The sequence below is a fragment of the Linepithema humile genome, chromosome 7 (genome assembly GCF_040581485.1).
Source record: "Linepithema humile isolate Giens D197 chromosome 7, Lhum_UNIL_v1.0, whole genome shotgun sequence".
In the NCBI taxonomy this organism is placed as follows: Eukaryota; Metazoa; Arthropoda; class Insecta; order Hymenoptera; family Formicidae; genus Linepithema; species Linepithema humile.
Genome location: NC_090134.1, coordinates 269395 through 287816, shown reverse-complemented (window position 1 = coordinate 287816; position 18422 = coordinate 269395). Strand labels below are relative to the sequence as shown.

The 18422-nt window shown below is 32.3% G+C and overlaps 3 protein-coding genes across 3 annotated transcripts in view; 2 read left to right on the top strand and 1 right to left on the bottom strand.

Moving 5' to 3' along the window:
* twin (CCR4-NOT transcription complex subunit 6-like twin) overlaps positions 1-14571 on the top strand; it is an 81674-nt gene extending 67103 nt beyond the window's left edge. Inside the window, exons 5-8 of the mRNA XM_067359493.1 lie at positions 7624-7854; positions 7962-8139; positions 8264-8403; positions 8491-14571. Of these exons, the coding sequence (XP_067215594.1) occupies positions 7624-7854; positions 7962-8139; positions 8264-8403; positions 8491-8567 (626 nt within the window). The 3' untranslated portion in view covers positions 8568-14571. The remainder of the gene's footprint in view (positions 1-7623; positions 7855-7961; positions 8140-8263; positions 8404-8490) is intronic.
* Positions 5751-7515, top strand: Yip1d1 (Yip1 domain-containing 1). Its single transcript, XM_012377858.2, has 2 exons — positions 5751-6118; positions 6365-7515. The coding sequence occupies exons 1-2, from the start codon at positions 5893-5895 to the stop codon at positions 6922-6924; spliced, it is 786 nt and encodes a 261-aa protein (XP_012233281.1). The 5' UTR covers positions 5751-5892; the 3' UTR covers positions 6925-7515.
* Positions 14572-15624: 1053 nt separating the features above from the next.
* On the bottom strand, positions 15625-16723 carry mRpS24 (mitochondrial ribosomal protein S24). The gene is made up of 3 exons (XM_012377694.2): positions 16592-16723; positions 16093-16273; positions 15625-16021 (listed from the first exon to the last, which is right to left on the bottom strand). The coding sequence occupies exons 1-3, from the start codon at positions 16616-16618 to the stop codon at positions 15732-15734; spliced, it is 498 nt and encodes a 165-aa protein (XP_012233117.1). The 5' UTR covers positions 16619-16723; the 3' UTR covers positions 15625-15731.
* Positions 16724-18422: the final 1699 nt, after the last annotated feature.

The following is an 18422-nucleotide window of genomic DNA, read 5'->3' as shown; positions in this document are numbered from 1 at the left end:
TTCTAGTTTCTGAGCGATAGCACAACGATCATAATGATGTCGCACTTTCATAAATAAATGTACGTCGTACAATTCCGTGATGTAATATATCTCACATACGAGAGTAATATTGCCAGGATATTTTGATTATGTATTATAATTAGTGCAACTATTTTATTTATGCAGAATATTCAGCGAATGTCCTTTTAAATTTTACGCCCATCCCCTTTTTTCTCGCCCTGGGACTAAAAAGCCAACCCGGCTTTACGCGCGGTTAACCGGCTGAAAGTTTTCTCCGGGTAAAACGCTGGTGAATTCGTTTGGATCCCACGGGATTATTCCGTGCCGCCGAGGATATAGCGGTCGTCCGACGAACGGGACGCATTTAGATACGACGCGGCGATACGAAGTATCGAATTTCTCGGCGGTAAGGAAACACGGGAGAGCTCAATTATTCGCAAAGTAATCAACCGCCGCGCGATTACGCTCGGAAAATTAGAATGAAAGCTTTAAAAGAAGACATAAACGTATTCAAGCGATATTAAAATAAAACGAACTAATATTACGTAAACAATTCACTGTTTAGTTACTAAAAAAAGGCAATGCAAACTTGAATTTGAGACTTGAGAAAAGTATTCTTATCTTGAGAGAAATTTGCTTTTTTCCAACAACAACAACGCTGATAAAATCTTACAAATGTTTTCGATTTCTATTTCGAATCACACTATTGTTTTATTCGGAGTCTGTATTTTTCGAAGAAGAAAATATCCAAAAATGTACAGTTCGACGGGAGTTACAAACACAAATATAGCGAGTCTATCAAACTAATTTATAAGATATATTTTTGTCTATTACTGATTGTTGAAGAGTCACACATAATAAATAACGCTTCAGAATATTATCATTCTTTTTGACAATTGGAAACTTGAGAAGATGAATAGATTCCAAGTTTTATCGTCTGCGTATATATGTACGTAGATATACATGATAGATGTATTATGATATTCATGAACTATTTATATCAAAAAATTGATTAACAAGTGAGTTGCCTTTTTCTGAAGAGGAAAAACGCGTTCATTTAAAGCATGGATATGTTCGTGTCATGTAGCGTTACGAATGATTCGTATTTCCGTGACCTCGTTGGAATCGACAGATAAATCGTCGGGTAATTGAATTCGCGAGCGAGCGAGCGAATAACCACGAGAACCACGCCACACGTCGTTCGTTCGTTACACGCGGGACACCTTGTCGCTTAATTAATCGCGCTCGCGACGCGATGCATCCCGCGAGAAGAGTACATTCGCTTCGGAAGCGCGTTCGTATTCTCGCCCGAGGCAGATAAAGTAGTAGCAGTAGCCTCTTTCTCTTTCTCTCTCGCTCGCGAGCTTATAATTCGCACAGGTTGCAGAGATGCCAGGACACCAATCCTATCTCGAATGAGCATCTCCCGAACGAACGTTCCTCCGTGTGTGTCGCTCCATCTGATTTTTTTACACAAATATATTGAACTGCCGCGCACTGAAAAATGCATAACTATGCACTGTACGTATGATAAGTGCGCACTTTAAGCGTGGGTTTTGCATTTTTCATAGATGTAATATATCCTCTTACAGATTGTTCCAATGATATATGTACATATGTATCATAGACAATTATTGTTGATATTTATCTATTATTATTACAGCCATTATTTCAATATATTATGATTCATTATTATTAATATAAAGATATAAAATAAAATTTGATTCGGAAATAATTACGTGAAATTTTGATTCTTCATATTTAATTGAAGCTGCGAAAGATTAAATCTTCACATAATTTGATGTTTTGAAATATCTTGCGGCTTCGTTGGAGAATTGACATTTCAAGTTACTCATTAAACATATGATGATTTAATTGGATTGATGACTTTTAAGTGATGTCCGCGACGACCAAGTGATTCTTTTTGATTTTTGAAATGACGTTCATAATCATTCACCGACGCATACCGGATGTATTATTCTGATATGCATATTAATGCAAAGTGAGGGGTGAGAGAGTCATGTAAAGCAGCATGGCAATCATAGAGATAAATCTGATCGCTAATGACGCACTGGCATTTAATTATTTTACATATTATAGTTCTGCAATCCAGCATCGTGTTTTTTTTGTATTTATTATTTTGTAATTATTTCCACGCATTTTTTTATGTTTTTAAATTCAGGCAAGATCAAAAATATTCTATTTTTGATCATTTACGCTATATATAATTCTTATTAACTTTGATATATTTTAAATATTTTAAAAATTAGTCAAACATTAATGTGAACATTTTCCAGATAAATTCTTTAAAAATATTTGTATGGAACTTTCCTACGATTCCTATCTTTTATAAAAGTCAGGTCGGTTCGATTACAGCATGACTCGTGCCACCTATAAAACCTTCTCTTGTCCAGGGACATTCGCGGGAAAGAGGGGGAGAACCGATATTGATTCTCTTAGTAATTTACGAGACGGCTCTCGGCTCGACCCGGTGCCTGCCGGTTCGTGGGTTCGATTGTCGTACAACCGCCATAGTAGGCACCTTAACCCTCTATTCTAATCTGGTCTGATTTACACCCCGAAATATCCGTATTGCTGATGGCGAACAGCCGTTTTACCAACTCCCTTTAATCCTACCGCGTTACGCAATATGAAACGTTGTAGTAGTGCTCTCACCGTGGATTTCAAGTTAGCAGCTAGAATATTTTATTGCTTGTAATGCAAACATTGAAATTATTTTAGCTTCTTTTTTGGTGGAAAACTTTGTGTAGGTATTTTATCTATTATTTTGTACTCAATATAAAAAAAAACTGAATAAGCGACGAAATGGACAATTTAAGTTTAAAACACGAATCTAATATTGAAATTTTTTTTATTTCAGTATTAATAATTTGTATATATACACATTGTGCGTCCTATCAATTGACTGGTCCTTGTTTTTTTTTTTTTTTTTTTTTTATTTATTTAATTTGTTTTGCAAAAATCAAATTTATACTTGTAAAATACTAATACCAAAGTACCATAAATATATACAATAACATAATAAATGACACAGTAATGTAATATAAAAAGGAAACTTTTTATCGTCATATATCTCCTGAGATTTAAAAATAATCACTTTACACTTTGAACAAACCCCCGAAGGCCGGATCGCAGGTTTTATCCGCAAGACAAGCGATTCTTGCGGGATGTCGCCTGCGAAAGAACGTAGTGTGGAAGATTGGGAAGGCAAAGCGAAACAGCTGCTTGAGTAGGGTTAATCTGTAAAGTCCGATAGTAAAAGCGGATTCTCGCGGGCGCAATTAAACGGCGGATTTACGATATTGTGTTCGAGAGGACAGAGTATGCTTCTTGGATCTCACACGGGGGTATTAAATAACGATTTTTGCGCCCGATAATCCCGGAGAGAATCGGAGGGGATCGCCACGGGAACTTGAAGAATTGCGAAGAAGAACTTAAGCACGTTTAATCCTCAGGGATGGATGCGATTTTTGCAATAAAGCCAATTGCTTTCGAAGATTTGTAATTTATATTAAAAACTTTCCATATAAAATGTCCTAATTCAATTAAAGTTGTTATATAATAAAAGAGTTTAAATGAATAAACATCTCAATTAAATAAAACATTATAAGTATTATATATATTATATAAGTGAAGTAAAGAGAACTTATGGACTGATTTGTGATATAATGTTACTTGTTTCAAGTTTCTCTTTCTCTCTTTTCCTTATAATTTTATTCTAGTTTTTTTAATTTAAAAAAAAAAAGATTTTTATTTGCGATTTTTATCGTTGTGCTAATTATTATTGAATTTTTAACGATGTATATACTCTTATATTTTAACTGTATTTAACAAATAGCAATTAGAGAAAGCAACTGTATGTAATAAATTTAACGATATATGGCTGTTTACATTAATCAATGTTAAACGATTCTGCAAACGGGAGGATAGATAAATTATTCGGTGACTTTTTCGCACATGTATATGAAGCGCCAGAATAATTGTTTTACGGGCGATTAATCGTTCGCAAGGATTAATAAAACGGGTTAACACATTGATTTCCGGTAATGGAAGCACTCAGGCGTTAATTTCGAATGATCATCACAGAGTCGTACCGTTAGCATCTCCTTCATCGTAAGCAATTTTACTTCCCGCCACGTGCCGGGAATTACTTAAGTCATGAGTAGTGAGTTAAAGCTGAATCGCTATACCGCGAGATATCAACCCGCTTGAAGGTTTAAGGGATCGTATACAGGAAAATTATTATAATGATACAACCTTTACAACGATTTACTACCGATTCTATCACATTTGGAAAATTTATTTCTAAAACTATAACTTAAATCTATATTTTAAAAAATGCCGATTACATGTTACTATCTACAGAAAGCTCTTCATTTCTATCTAAAAATATTTAATGCGGTTTAATAACATAATCTTCACTTTTGTGTATGCATACTTATTGCGGCATAAAGTGCCTCTTAGTCGAACGATTTCTAATGGCCGGCGATCTGGGTAGCGAGAGAATTTATCGACACCGGAAAATAAATACAACATTAATCTGCCGTAATTGCGCAACGAGAGTATTAGCAGCGCTAATTTACGGGCCTTATTACAGGCCGAGCCGAACCGAACCGAACCGGTTCCGAACGGAAGATTCGAAATTTACACTCTCTTAACGCTGATGAATGTTCTAATTGTATACTGATAATTTGGTACTGAGTATCGTGTAGCTGCTTCCTTCACTTTAATCACTCTTACAATTAATAACGAAGCGTAAGAGGGAGATAATGAATCAAAGTCAAAATATGACAAGCTATTACAGCAAAATTGTGCGAGCAACTTTTTCTTTGATACACTTATAATTAAATATTTATTTAATTATTAAAATGCTATTTAATATTATTAAATTAATTATTGTTAATTTAAGCTAATTGAGTTTTTTTATATCTACTAAAACGTAATATTACGCGCGCTACACGTGTCAAATGTTATGATATAACATTATTAGCCATAAAAATTAATAGAATGTACATTTTAACATTCTAGACTATTTCTTTCCTTAAAATATAAGATTTCAGCACATCGCAGTAAAGTTCTAAGTCTATCAAATGTGATGTAAGATTCTAAAGCATAAAAATGAATAAAATATACATCAATGTATATTTTATTCGTTTTTATGTTCTAGAATTTTATATCATATTATTTGACAAGCCTAGAACTTTACTGTGATACATTAAAATCTTCTATTTTAAACACAGAAATGGTTTTTAAAATTTAAGAATTTTAAAATATAAGATTTTAATATATCGCAATAAAGTTCTAGTCCTATCAAATGATATGATATAAAATTCTAAGGCATAAAAATGAATAAAATGTTAAAATGTATATTTTATTCATTTTCTTATGGTAGGCGTAGAGATAAAATATGTAAAAGAAAATTTAAAATAAAAAGCGCTGATTATAGGAAAAAATAAAAAATATTCATCGAAGACAAATTTTAAGTTAAATCATTGGAAAACATGGAAAAATTGTGAAGAAAATGTGAAAAAAAGAATAAAATAATAATTATCTAATAATTAATATTATTCACATGAAGAATAAAAAAATATTCCATTTTATTCTTCTCAAAAAAATACTCGCAAATTGCGATGAATACTTTGCCGAATATTGTTAAAGCAGTGTGTTATGACACTGATAACTGATAACGTCGTGTTCGTCGTTATCTTGCGAGTGTGAGCCAACCTAACCTAACCCGACTTGACCTGACCTGACCTGACCTGATCACTGTCAATGGTAGTCAACGGTTATGACGGATTGATGTGTCAACATTTTGTGTTATTCGAAATTAAGAATAACGTAAGTCGGTAAAAAAGAAGTAACGTCGACAAGATGTCCGGATACACCGGCCAAGATAACAATTATTGGGCGCAATCACCGCCGCAGGGACAATACAATTTCGATGCATCTGGTTTTGGACAGCTTAACCAACAATTCGAATTCCAGACGTACACCGAACAATCGCCCGGTGATTATTCATACTCGCAGAAGAGTTTCCTCGACCCGACTCAGAGTCCCTATAGCGGCAATTTATACACGCAGGACGATTACGCAAAAGGTAGAAAAATACTGCACCATGCATTGCACAATTATTGAATCCTCGATCTGGCAAAGTAATGTCAAGTTCATGATAAGCAAAGAAACATACATTGCGTACTATCGATATATTATTCGAAGAAACCATTAAAAAAATTGATTATTATCAAAATGGATGACTTATCGATGTGCCAGAACATCTTATCCGAGGATTATGATATTGATTGTTACATAAGAAAATTCGGAAACATTTACTGTGCTCTTACAGGCACCACTGGCTTCGGAGATGAAGAAGACGAGCCACCGCTGTTGGAAGAGCTCGGTATTGATCCCGACAGGATAATGCAGAAGACTCTGGCCGTGTTGAATCCCTTCCATAGGAAAGGACAAATCGATGATGCCAATTATCTGCTGCAAGACTCAGACTTGGCCGGTCCTGTGGCATTCTGCTTGGTTCTCGCAGCATTTTTGTTACTTGCCGGCTCTAAGGCACATTTCGGTTATGTGTATGGTCTGGCTATGACTTCCTGTATACTTATGTACATTTTGCAATCACTAATGAGCAGCAGTAGTAATGTCACTTTATCCTCTGTCGCGTCTGTGCTGGGTTACTGTCTGTTGCCTGTGGTTGTTCTGGCCGGTATTGGCGTCTTTACCTCATTGCGAGGCCCATTTGGCTTGATTTCTGCTATCCTAGCTGTCACCTGGGCATCTCTATCTGCTTCCAGGCTTTTCTCCACCATGTCGGGAGAGGAAGATCAGAAACTTCTTATAGCATACCCATGTTTGCTTCTTTACGGTGTATTTACATTGATAATAATATTTTAGAAGTAAGAAGCCAATTGGATATTTCTAGAATTCATCTTTGATTTAACTTCTCTGAATAGAAAGCGCATAATTTATTCATGCATATTGGTAAAAATCGATGCCAATTATAATAATAAAATTTATTTGCGTTTATTTCTGTAATTACATGTATTAATGTGGATGTGGTGGATATGGACAGTTGATGCTGGTTTTTACACAGTTAATTTTGAGGAAGTAAATAATTCTTTTCTTTCGATTAATTTTCTGAAAACAATTTTCATCGAAGTATATTTTTGGAGATATGCTTATTTTAAAGAAACAAAAAATAAAGCGCACGAGCATACACTATATTAGCCCAAAAAATTTGATTAGCTTTGATAAAATCTCGATTTTTGTGCACATTTATGTAGATTAACTCTACAATGTTTATAAACAAGTTATTAAAGACTTTTTAATTCAAGCAATTAATTATGATAGACTCGTGTCTTTCAAAGAGCATTGTAATATACCACGATAATGTAATAAATTTACGAAGACAACAATAAAGACATATATTTGTATATCCTTGTAATATTGCAATATCTAAATAAATTGTTGAAAAATGAATTAAAATTGGAATCGTTATTCATCCACTATTCTTATATTTCTCAGATTTGATTCCTAAATTTTCGGCTTAAAGATGTCAAGTCCTTTGAAACTCTGATGGTTTTCTTTTCGCAGGTGTTCCATCTGATCCGGCACAAGTGCAACAACCAATTTTAGTTTGTACAGCCCATATCCATTGGGATCCGGAATTCTGCGATGTTAAACTAATACAAACGATGATGCTGAGCAATGAATTACGTTCCATTTTGGACCAAGCTGGCCAGTCGTTTAGACCCGGCCACAAGCCTGACTCTTCCAATGTTCAATTGTTGCTTTGTGGCGACTTCAATTCCTTACCTGACTCTGGTAATAATAGGGATAATTTCAATTGTTCTTCACACAGTTTTTTATGAAGTCACTAATTATTGTTGAAATAGTGAAAATAAAATTAAAATCAATAAATTACTACGCAGGTGTGATTGAGTTTCTTACATCTGGGCGTGTGGCGGCCGATCACCGCGATTTTAAGGACTTAGCGTACAAATCGTGTTTACAAAAGATCTCTGGCTGCGACAAACCCAACGAATTTACCCATTCTTTCAAGCTTGCATCTGCGTACAGTGAGGATATCATGCCCTACACCAACTATACGTAAGTATAATAAATAGAAATAAATAGAAATAATCTATTACTTTTCTGAGTAATATTAATAATATTCACTTCTATGTATAATAAATTCGGATAGTTAATACACTTTTTTTATCCCATGTTTTAGATTCGAATTTAAAGGCATAATAGATTACATTTTCTACTCGAAACAAAGTATGGTGCCTCTGGGCCTTCTAGGTCCATTGAGCCCAGAATGGTTTAAAGAGCACAAAGTGGTGGGATGTCCTCATCCTCATGTCCCATCTGGTAAGTTGGTTTTTTATTGCCTATTTTCAACAACTCATTCTTATTAATAAAGTTGGAGATAATGACATTTCATATATTCTGTTTCAGATCACTTTCCTCTGTTAGTGGAGTTGGAGATGACACCGACAGTAGGAACAAGCAATGGTTTGATCTCACGTAGGTAGCAACCGCTGCGATCTAGGCCTAAGTAACCGTAAGAAGACAAGGACTCAATAACGAAGATAAAAAGGAAAAAAGGATTTGCATCACTTCTTCTCTATTTACTTCTGGCTCTAGCAATATCACTCGCAATCGACTATTATTCTTATTATAATAGCGATTATAATGTTACACACACAAATACTCCATGCATTGCCGCACATTCAATCAACACAGCGCTCGCTGTTGACGGAACACCGACGAATACACGATTCTAACGACCAGGTGAAGGGAGCCGTGTTGTAATGCGTTTAGCTAGCCCATGTATAGTATATTGCATTTTTAAGAGCTAACTCCCACACCTAAAGATTATTGTAAACCTCTCTATTTACCATGGTAATATGTAGATACCTATTTTCCTATAAAAAAAAAGTAAAAACGAGAAAACGACGATATTCCGATCAAGAAGCCTCTGTGATATCGACATTTAACACAATTGGGACAAATTCACATATTTACTACTACTAAACGAAACTAGTAGCGTCTTACTAGAGCGAGACATTACACCTTAAACGAATTTCCCACCCTCCCTTCCTAAATGTCATTACAACATTCTCCAAGCCAATCTTTTGATAAGAATGCTGCCATCCAATGAGAAAAAAAAAGAAAAAAAATTGTATTTTTAAACAAAATGAAAACAAAAAGATATGAAAACATACATGCTATACTGGGCTGTGCGAAGTGATTGGAGTGATTGACTTAAAACAATTTCAATGCAAGTACAAATCTGTTCTTATTGGCCACGTATATATTGATATAATATGATAATGTTATATAAGAAAACAAGAAAACATAGATGATATTGTAGCGAGTGTATTTGTAAGTATGGGTATAATGTAATGACGTTCATCACACATATACACACACACATACACACACACTCACACACGTCTATCATAGCGTCAGGTAAGAATCAGTTTCACATTCGCTCACATTTTTAGGTATTCGTTCGCGGTTCTAATTATCGATGTATATTATCGTTTCTGCATCACAATCTACTACTTGTTAATTCAGTTGCCACCGAAAAATGCGAGAAAGAAATTTGTACAACTGCGCGTGAATATTTTCGCGTTTCCTCCAACACTGCATTTCTACCCGTGTGACATTTTATTTATCGCTTTTCTTTATTAACTTGCAGCATACAGCTGCAGTCGGAGCTACCAAAATATAGATTTTAAAACTACCTTAGTTATCATAGGAAATGTATTAGATTGTTTTTAAGAATATTATGAAGTACGCAATGAGGAATGTGCACAATATGTAGTGCAAATATTCTTGCACGTTAAATTTTTCCTTCGAAAATTCACCGAGAATTTTCTATTGATTTGTTTAATACTTTTTTTAAATGCAAATAATTGGAACGTGCAATCTGTATTTACAATCTTTTACGCAGATTTACATTGATTCGGGTAAAAAGTTTACTAAAATGGGGAAGATTGGTACTTTTTTTTAATGCTGTACATAATTTATTCCCTAATTTTATCTTTTGCAGCAATTGTTAAAATCCAAATATGTAGATATAATTTTCCTTACCTATGTATTGTAAATACGATAATGGGATTTTGCAATGCACATATAACGCCATTCTGTACTTTAGAACGCATAATGGAAATTTGTTTTAAATACTTAAAAATACTGTGCACATATTCTGTAGTGGCATTACGCAGGATTCGATATCTTGCTTTGTGTGTGATTTTATCATTTCTTTTTCCGAGAAAATATAAAAATACCTATATTTTTCGCGCACTAATTACATGTCATTCTTTTCTCTAAAACACATTAAACTAATAATTTGTAAAAGATTTTTTTTAATGCGATAAATGTAATTCTTAATATGAGTTCCAATATTATCAAATGCACACCCACAAAGCAGGATAACAGTTGCATGACCGGTATTGAATATGTTCGAGAAGATACGTAAGTTTATAATTCATAAATATTTTATGAATATATAGTGTAGCAATTGATCTCGTTGTGTGACAGATAAATAAGGACGTAATTTTTCTTTTGTAGATGTGAAAAATGTTTCAACTTGTATATTAATTTGCGGAGTCCCCCCCCTCCCCCCCCACCAACTGAATTACACAAGTAAAAGATTAGTTTATCAAAGACATGTGTGTAGTAAATGTTGTAAAAAATAGATAATTATGCTGTTGTAGTTTTAATTATCTCGATGAAAGAGGTGGCATCTCTTCGGTATTTGTATATTCCTTCGTCTTAAGCATGTTTTCTCACGGCAAGCGAATGATGTAGTTTATTAGGATCGATTACCGGCTACTTTGGGCCTAATTTAAAACCCTTGGAAAAAAACAAACGATGTGTAAGCAAGGTGGCGAACTTTTCTTCAACAATGATGACAAAATTTGGAAAAATCTTAATTTGTGCTATCTTAAAAGAAAAAAGGCGCATGATAATAATCACTTTTAACTCGCTCCTCTTTTTAATATTGCGATATGTATCACGTAGCAAAAAAAAATAGATTACAATTTGTAACGTCTCCTAACTAATCTATCAAGTGTGGAAATGTATTTTCAGCATGAAAGTACCTATGTTTTTTCCGCAGCAAATCTTTCGACAGATTGAACAATCATGATCATTGCGCGAAAAATCTTTCTTCGGAATAAAAGCGACGCAATTTTGCAAAAATTAGTTTGCCAACAATTACCGCGGACACGCGAAAAATAGCGCACAAATCATAATTTTATCAGCAATATTTAAGATTGCATGGGTATTTTCATCGCTTGATCCATAAAGATCACTCTGTAATTGTCTCTTATCTACTAGCAAAGAAAAAAGAAAACGAAAAAAAATATGAGTGTATACGTTGTATCGATCGCTATTCGATTCTTTTTAAATACGTGGATACATGGATTACGTTTTAGAGTAAATGTAACGATTAATTGTAATATGTGCGATGGGAAAGTAGCGTTGGGATTTTGTTTGATCGTTCTCCGACGACGCGTATAAAATCAAAGCGGTTTACCTAAAAAAAGAAAAAAAAGGTGCACATATGGCACATGTAACGGCATTTTGTTTTGTGAACAAGAAGAACGAAACGAGTTGGTTAGGTGATAAACACGTGCTCTCATGCATTTTTGGCTCTCACACGAAGCCGCCTGCGCCATAGTATTTCGGATATATTAGCTTGAAGCTTTGAAGTAATGGAAGCTCGAGAAGATTAATGATTCAGATATACTTTAACTTAGATTACGAGCACTCTCGCACACGTCGCATTCGCGGTGATTTTACGAAACGACATTTCGATGATCGATCTCGATTCAACATCGTAGAAGGAAAAGTTGACAGTTTATTCGTGAAAAGAATACATTTCGTCAGAAATGTTTCGTGCAATTGATTTGCACTTTGATGAAGTGACGTCTATCTCTTTAAATTTGTAGATAATAATCTAAACGGATTATTATATTTGTCATCCAGAATCAGTGAGTACACTCATTACAGTACACATTATCGCGCTATTCCGTCGTTTCTGAAATCGCCAATTTTCTCTCGGAACGCTAATCGTTCAACGAGAATAATTTTATCACGTACGATCGACACGCAAAAGTCATTGCGAAAAAGTGCAACGGTTAATGATGAATGAATAAATTATCACCAGAAATTGTACGCTGTAACATTATCTTATAATTAGGGTAACGTGTTCTCTCGTTTTTTCTGTAAGGCACATATGTAGCGACATTTTAAGGGAGTTATGCACATGTACTATAACAAAAGTTTGATGAATCCTGATTGAATGTGGCTTTCTCTTCCGGTGTATTATTAACGTCGGACGACAATTTGTACATATGTTTTTTTATTGATATCTTGTCGTTCGAAAATTTTTTAGAACTTAATACGCATAAATATTAACGATCCCAGTAACAAAACCCTAGATATCGTACCGGAATAATGCGTGACGTATATTAAAGTAGATCTAGATATTTAAAGTAGATCTATACAACACTCGGAATAAGTTGATTGTAATCGCAGTTGCATTGCAAAAGATTATGGCACTTTTAACTGGCTAGTTTTAAATAATTAGCGGCTTATCATAGCAATATTTCTAATTGTGCTATCTATATAATTTTTAACGCAATTTATTGTATTATTTTATATTCTAAAATATTTCCAAAATTTTGCAATTTTTGATTGGTATAATATTTCGTTTTAGCAATTTGATATCGTTAAATTATAATTCTTTTGTAATGTGTAATATTTGATTTCTACAATATAAATGATACATGATGTATTATCACTGATGAGGAGTAAGATATTTATCTAAGCTTGACAATAAATAGAACAGTCGTAGAGACTATCTTTGTAATCATTTAACAAAATCATTCAATAAAGAATGATTTGTAGTGCTCTTGCAATGTCGGTGATAGGCTGCTGGCCTACAATATTTTATCATTTTATTGAAAAAGTTGTTTTAAATATTTAAATAATTCTTCACTTTCTCAATCATATTCAAAAGTAACGTTTTATCTTTATTTGCGAAAGATGTGTAAAATTGTAATTTATAGTCGTATGATCTTATAAAAACCTAATTTATTAACGCGTTCTGATAGCACCGTGTGCGAAAATGTTTTTATTCCACTTTTCTATTTAAAAAGAAAAAAGAAATTTGTAAGGTGCCAATCTTGAGAGTAATGCATCTTGAGATACTGTCTGATGCATTTTCAGACATTGTCCCTTCAGAACTGCAATTGCATTTGCGAGGAGGTGCAATGAAGTGCGTAGTTTTATAGTATCATACTACATGGCTCTAAATAAACTCTGAGAATTCAAATTTGATAAGACGTCGATGTAAATTAGTATTATTACCGGTATTCAAGATATTAAACAAGCGATTAAATAAGGATTCATCAAACTCTAGCATATAATAACGTAATCTTTATCTATACATTGTCACTAAATTGCTTTAAATCGAATTAGCGAAGAAAAACACCATTTAAGCTTTTAAGAAATCTCGAATAGTGCATTACGCACTTTTTTTCTGAATACATTAATTTTTAATCTGAGCTCCTACACAACAGCGCATTCAATTTTAATTTCCTCTTTTTTTTAGGTATTACTTAATATTAAGTAGATATTTTTACTTTAATCAATGGAGATAGCAACTTTTTAAAATCTTGTACAATGTGAACGCTGTGTTTTGTTGTTCAAAGTATTTAGCATACTTCGATTTAATTTCGATTAATACAATTAGGATCAATGCCCGTAATTCTCTTTATAATTGCACGGGCGTATTACATAACGACTTAAGGATATACATAAATATATAAACATGAAAAAAGACGCTATACGCGCAATTAAACATAGAATAATATGTGATCATCGATTGGTTTACTATCTTGTAAATTGGATATAGTCTGTGTAAAATCAAACAAATTGGATTTTAAATTTTAAATTTCTTGCTTGTGGTACATTTTATTACTTTTAATTTCCAGTGATCGTAATATAATTAATTACATTTAATTATAATTAAATGGTAATATTATTGTGCATAAATAATCATTTATGAAGATCGCTTTCTAATAAAGACGCAATTAACATTATTTCTAATGCAAAAAATGCGATTTTTAATCAATTTCAATCAAGATTTGATATTATAAAAATTAGTAAATAAAGTAATACTGCATGAACATTGAAAGATGTTCATAATTATAAAAATGTACTGCAAGCAATGAAATGCGACATATTGAGATATCTAAAATTTTACATTTTTGTATTGAAAAAAACGTTTTAGATTCAAACCTTATTATTCTATATAGCATTGTGATTATAGCGTCAAAGTTTGACTTCCATAGTTAAGAATGCTAAGTTGTACTAGGATATAACAAATACAAGACGAGCACAGCACATTTCAGCCTGTACTTTTATAAAAAGAGCGATCAAAAAAAAAACGTAGACATTGGAACACAATTGTTGCGTCCATCATCCATAAGATCAATTACATCTTTGCGCTTAAAAGTCCGTAAGTTCGATTAGATTTCGTGTAAGCTCTTTCTCTTTCGAGAATCTATCATTCGTACCAGAAATTTCTCATCCAAGAAGATTTATTACTTGATTCTCGCACAAAGTAGACACACTTTAGACTGCCAACGAAATCGTTATTATAACAGAATTAAATTCTCATTAAGAATAATTATAAATAATGTGAAATAAGTTTAAATCGTATTACGATTGAAATAATATGTAATATTATCTACCTATAATTATTATTATAAAATAATGTGTTAATTTGTTAAAATATTCATTTCAAGAATAATGTTGAAAGAAAGTAATTTCTTATTAAGGGCATTCATTATATATATTTGATACGAACTATGTGCTTACATCCGTATCGTCATTGTAGACCATAAGCGGGCTACATAACTTTTACGTAACATTTCGGTTCATTTTATAATAATTTAAAAACGAGCGAACATAGCGTGGATATCAAGTAATAGCATTCTTCTTTATTATCAGACACATCCATGTAGAATAATAATACTCAAAGTGAAGTAAAAAAAAGTACAAATGTAGCAGAAAAGAGCTACATGATCCTGATTGAACGCTGGACAAATACATAAGAATTGTAAAGGCATATAACGAAGGAGAGAGTGTGGTCTAGTAGAAAATATGTAAAATTATTATACTATACGAGTCTGAATGCTCCGTCAGTCTGCTCTTGAATATCCTTTGTAGTTTTATTTGAGTAACCCTTTTGTAGTATGATGTATGATTTCTCTTTTTATTATAAAGATGCAATGATTGTATATGGGCTGCGTTTGAGTCATGATCGAATGTAACGATTTATTATAAGTAATGCAAAATAAATGGATGACAAGCAAGAAATTAAAAATAAAAAAGGTTGTACGTTTCTTCTCTCCTTAAATCCTCCTTAATACTTAAAAAAAAAAAAACAACAAATTCTGCAATATTAATTTATGTTTCATGTTGAATTATATATATATAAATTTTCTATTTTATGTTTCAAGTAGCAAATAAACCTTAAAATAAAGTAATAATCAAACAGTTGGGTCATGTCATATAATAAGATTTATTTTACACTGTTATGAATCATATAATATAAATATTGGAAATTATTATACAAGTGAAATCTAATTTGTTATACATATATCAAGCTCTTATATATATTTAAATATTACATCTTGTTTACTATTGGTTGTGACCAATTCCACTTTAATAGGGCACTGCAGCCAGTAACTCAGGAGTTCCTCCGTATAGCCAGTTAAGAAATATATCTTATAAGGTACAATAGTACGAGTTATAATTCCACTTATCCTAATAATGTTATGCTGCCGCTTAATAATAATTTCACTCGCAAATAAATTGTGCCAGGTTCCTCTCATGAATTGTCGAATGAACATATCTTCTACGGCTGTCTCAGCTGGTCTATTGCCATCCTTAATATTCGCTAAATAAGAAAAATTAATAAAATGTAAAAAATTGACACATGTATATTTATTATAAAATTGTTTTTATTACATGTGTTCCATGCGTTCCAGGATTTTCTATGAGCAATATAATGAGGTGGATTTGCCATTTCATATGTCAATGGCTTGTCTCTATTAATCGTAACTTTATACTTTCCAGACTGTGATCTGTTAATGACTGTGCTTGTATGAAAATGCCTTTGCATAAAAGTTCGTTGAACAATTGGCAATACCTGATAAATAATGATAGAATATTATTTTTAGATATGTTATTATTATTAATTATATGTCACATAATTAAATCTCATAATTATGATAAAATTTTATAATTAATATAAGAGTATAAAATATAATGTATAGTAAGTATTTATTGCTCATATTTTATTGTAATTATTATTTATTATATTATAATCCTTGCACATAATAGAAAGACAAAAAATTTAATATCAGCAAAAATTAATAGTTAAAAAGTTGAAGAGAGGTTATAAACAAAAAGCTTTATGAACGAGTTAATTTCACAATATAAAACTTGTGACAATAAATGTCAATACATTTTTCGTATATTTTAATAAAACCATTTCGCTATTTCAATTTCCAATCGGTTGTAAAACAATTTGTAAACTCCGTTCGACGATATCACAAGCAACAACAAGCACAACAAAACTGAGACTTAATGCTGTAGGCTATGCCGATTACTGCGCTCTCGACTTTACCGACTAAGCCTAGGGATTCCAGAGACTCACGTGCGTGATAAAAAGACGAGTTCTATCTGACCCCTTTGTAAAGACAAGACGTAATACATAATTTTCTGATATTTAAATACTACACGTCTCTCATAGTGCTTACTTCCTAACACGTAAATCCTCTTCAACCTATTGGAAATATTGTGGGCCTCCACGTCGAAGAAGATTAACCAGGACGTCAACCACCGGGTAACCTAACCCCCGAGATACGTTCCTGGATATACAGGTGCCCACAATGCCGCAACCAGCATTGCCATCTGGCCGACATTGCCAAAAGACTTGATGTTGATGTCATTTAGCGCGATATTTTAAAACAAGAAAATTTTGTTTGCAACTGCTAATTACAATTTTTTTGTATGCATATACAAAATATTTTATTATAAATATATTGTATTTTTGAAATTAATTATTTTACAATTTTTTACAGTTTTATATATTACAGATTTTTAGAGTGACAAAAAAAAGTTGATGTAGATTTATCAAAATCAGATACTTCAATTTTAAAATGATAAATGTAAGAAAATATAAATAATAATAATTAAGATTTAAATTACATGACACAATATTTACATACACGCACACACAACAATTATCCCATTAATAATTAGAATAAAATATAAAGCATATTTTCAAAAAATTTTATGGAGAATTTCAGAATAAACTAAAAAAGAGAATCTTTGAGAAATCAAGTCTTTGGAAGTCATTTGAGTGCATGCATGTATTGTGAAAAATAGATAGTTGCATGCACGTGAAAAGATAAAATGGAAAAGTGTGAAGGCAATGGAAAAAGTGATAAGGTGATTTTATAATTAATATATAAAGAGAAAGAGAGAAAAACAAGACGTTTTGATCTTATATGAAGAGCGATAAGCATAAGGGTAAAGGCCAATGTAAAATAAATATTGCTCGTGGCGAGCTGACGAATAGGCTGACTTTAAAGGTATATTACTACTCGTCGTTAATATTTCTAAAATACATAAAAATGTGTTAAAATTGCGTAGTATATACATTCTAAAAGAAAAATGAGTAGTAACGATTACAATCGTCAAATGTTAAAAATAGATATCGTCAACTTTAGTAATTGTACATTTTTCATGTTGATTTAAGAACGATATAAGTTGTCATCATTAATGCGCTCATCGTGATAAAACTACTCACGATGCTCTAAAAACGAGTTGTCACGCTACTATACAAGGGTATAAAAAACACTATTCCATAAAGCTTTTCAGTTTAAATATATTTAGACATGTATCTATATGTAAAAGAAAATAAATATGTATAATCTAATTATATATTCATCTAACATATCAGTGTCAAAATACCAACTAAATGTCACATGATTGACGACACGTTAAATACACAATAAAAAAAAAGAACATCTAACATATAATATATAAAAATAAAGAACTGTACATGATATTATTTTAATTTAAGAAGAAAAGTAAATATATTAATTAATAAGTAAATTAATATATTTATTTTTATAATAATTTATAATAAAATAATGAATGTGTGTGTGTGTGTGTGTGTGTGTGTGAAAAGAAACACACAAAAAAATAGACTTTATTTGCGGTGTGAGAGATTTTTCCGTCTGATCGCAAACGTGTTGTTTATATGAGGTCTTAAAAACTAGGACAAT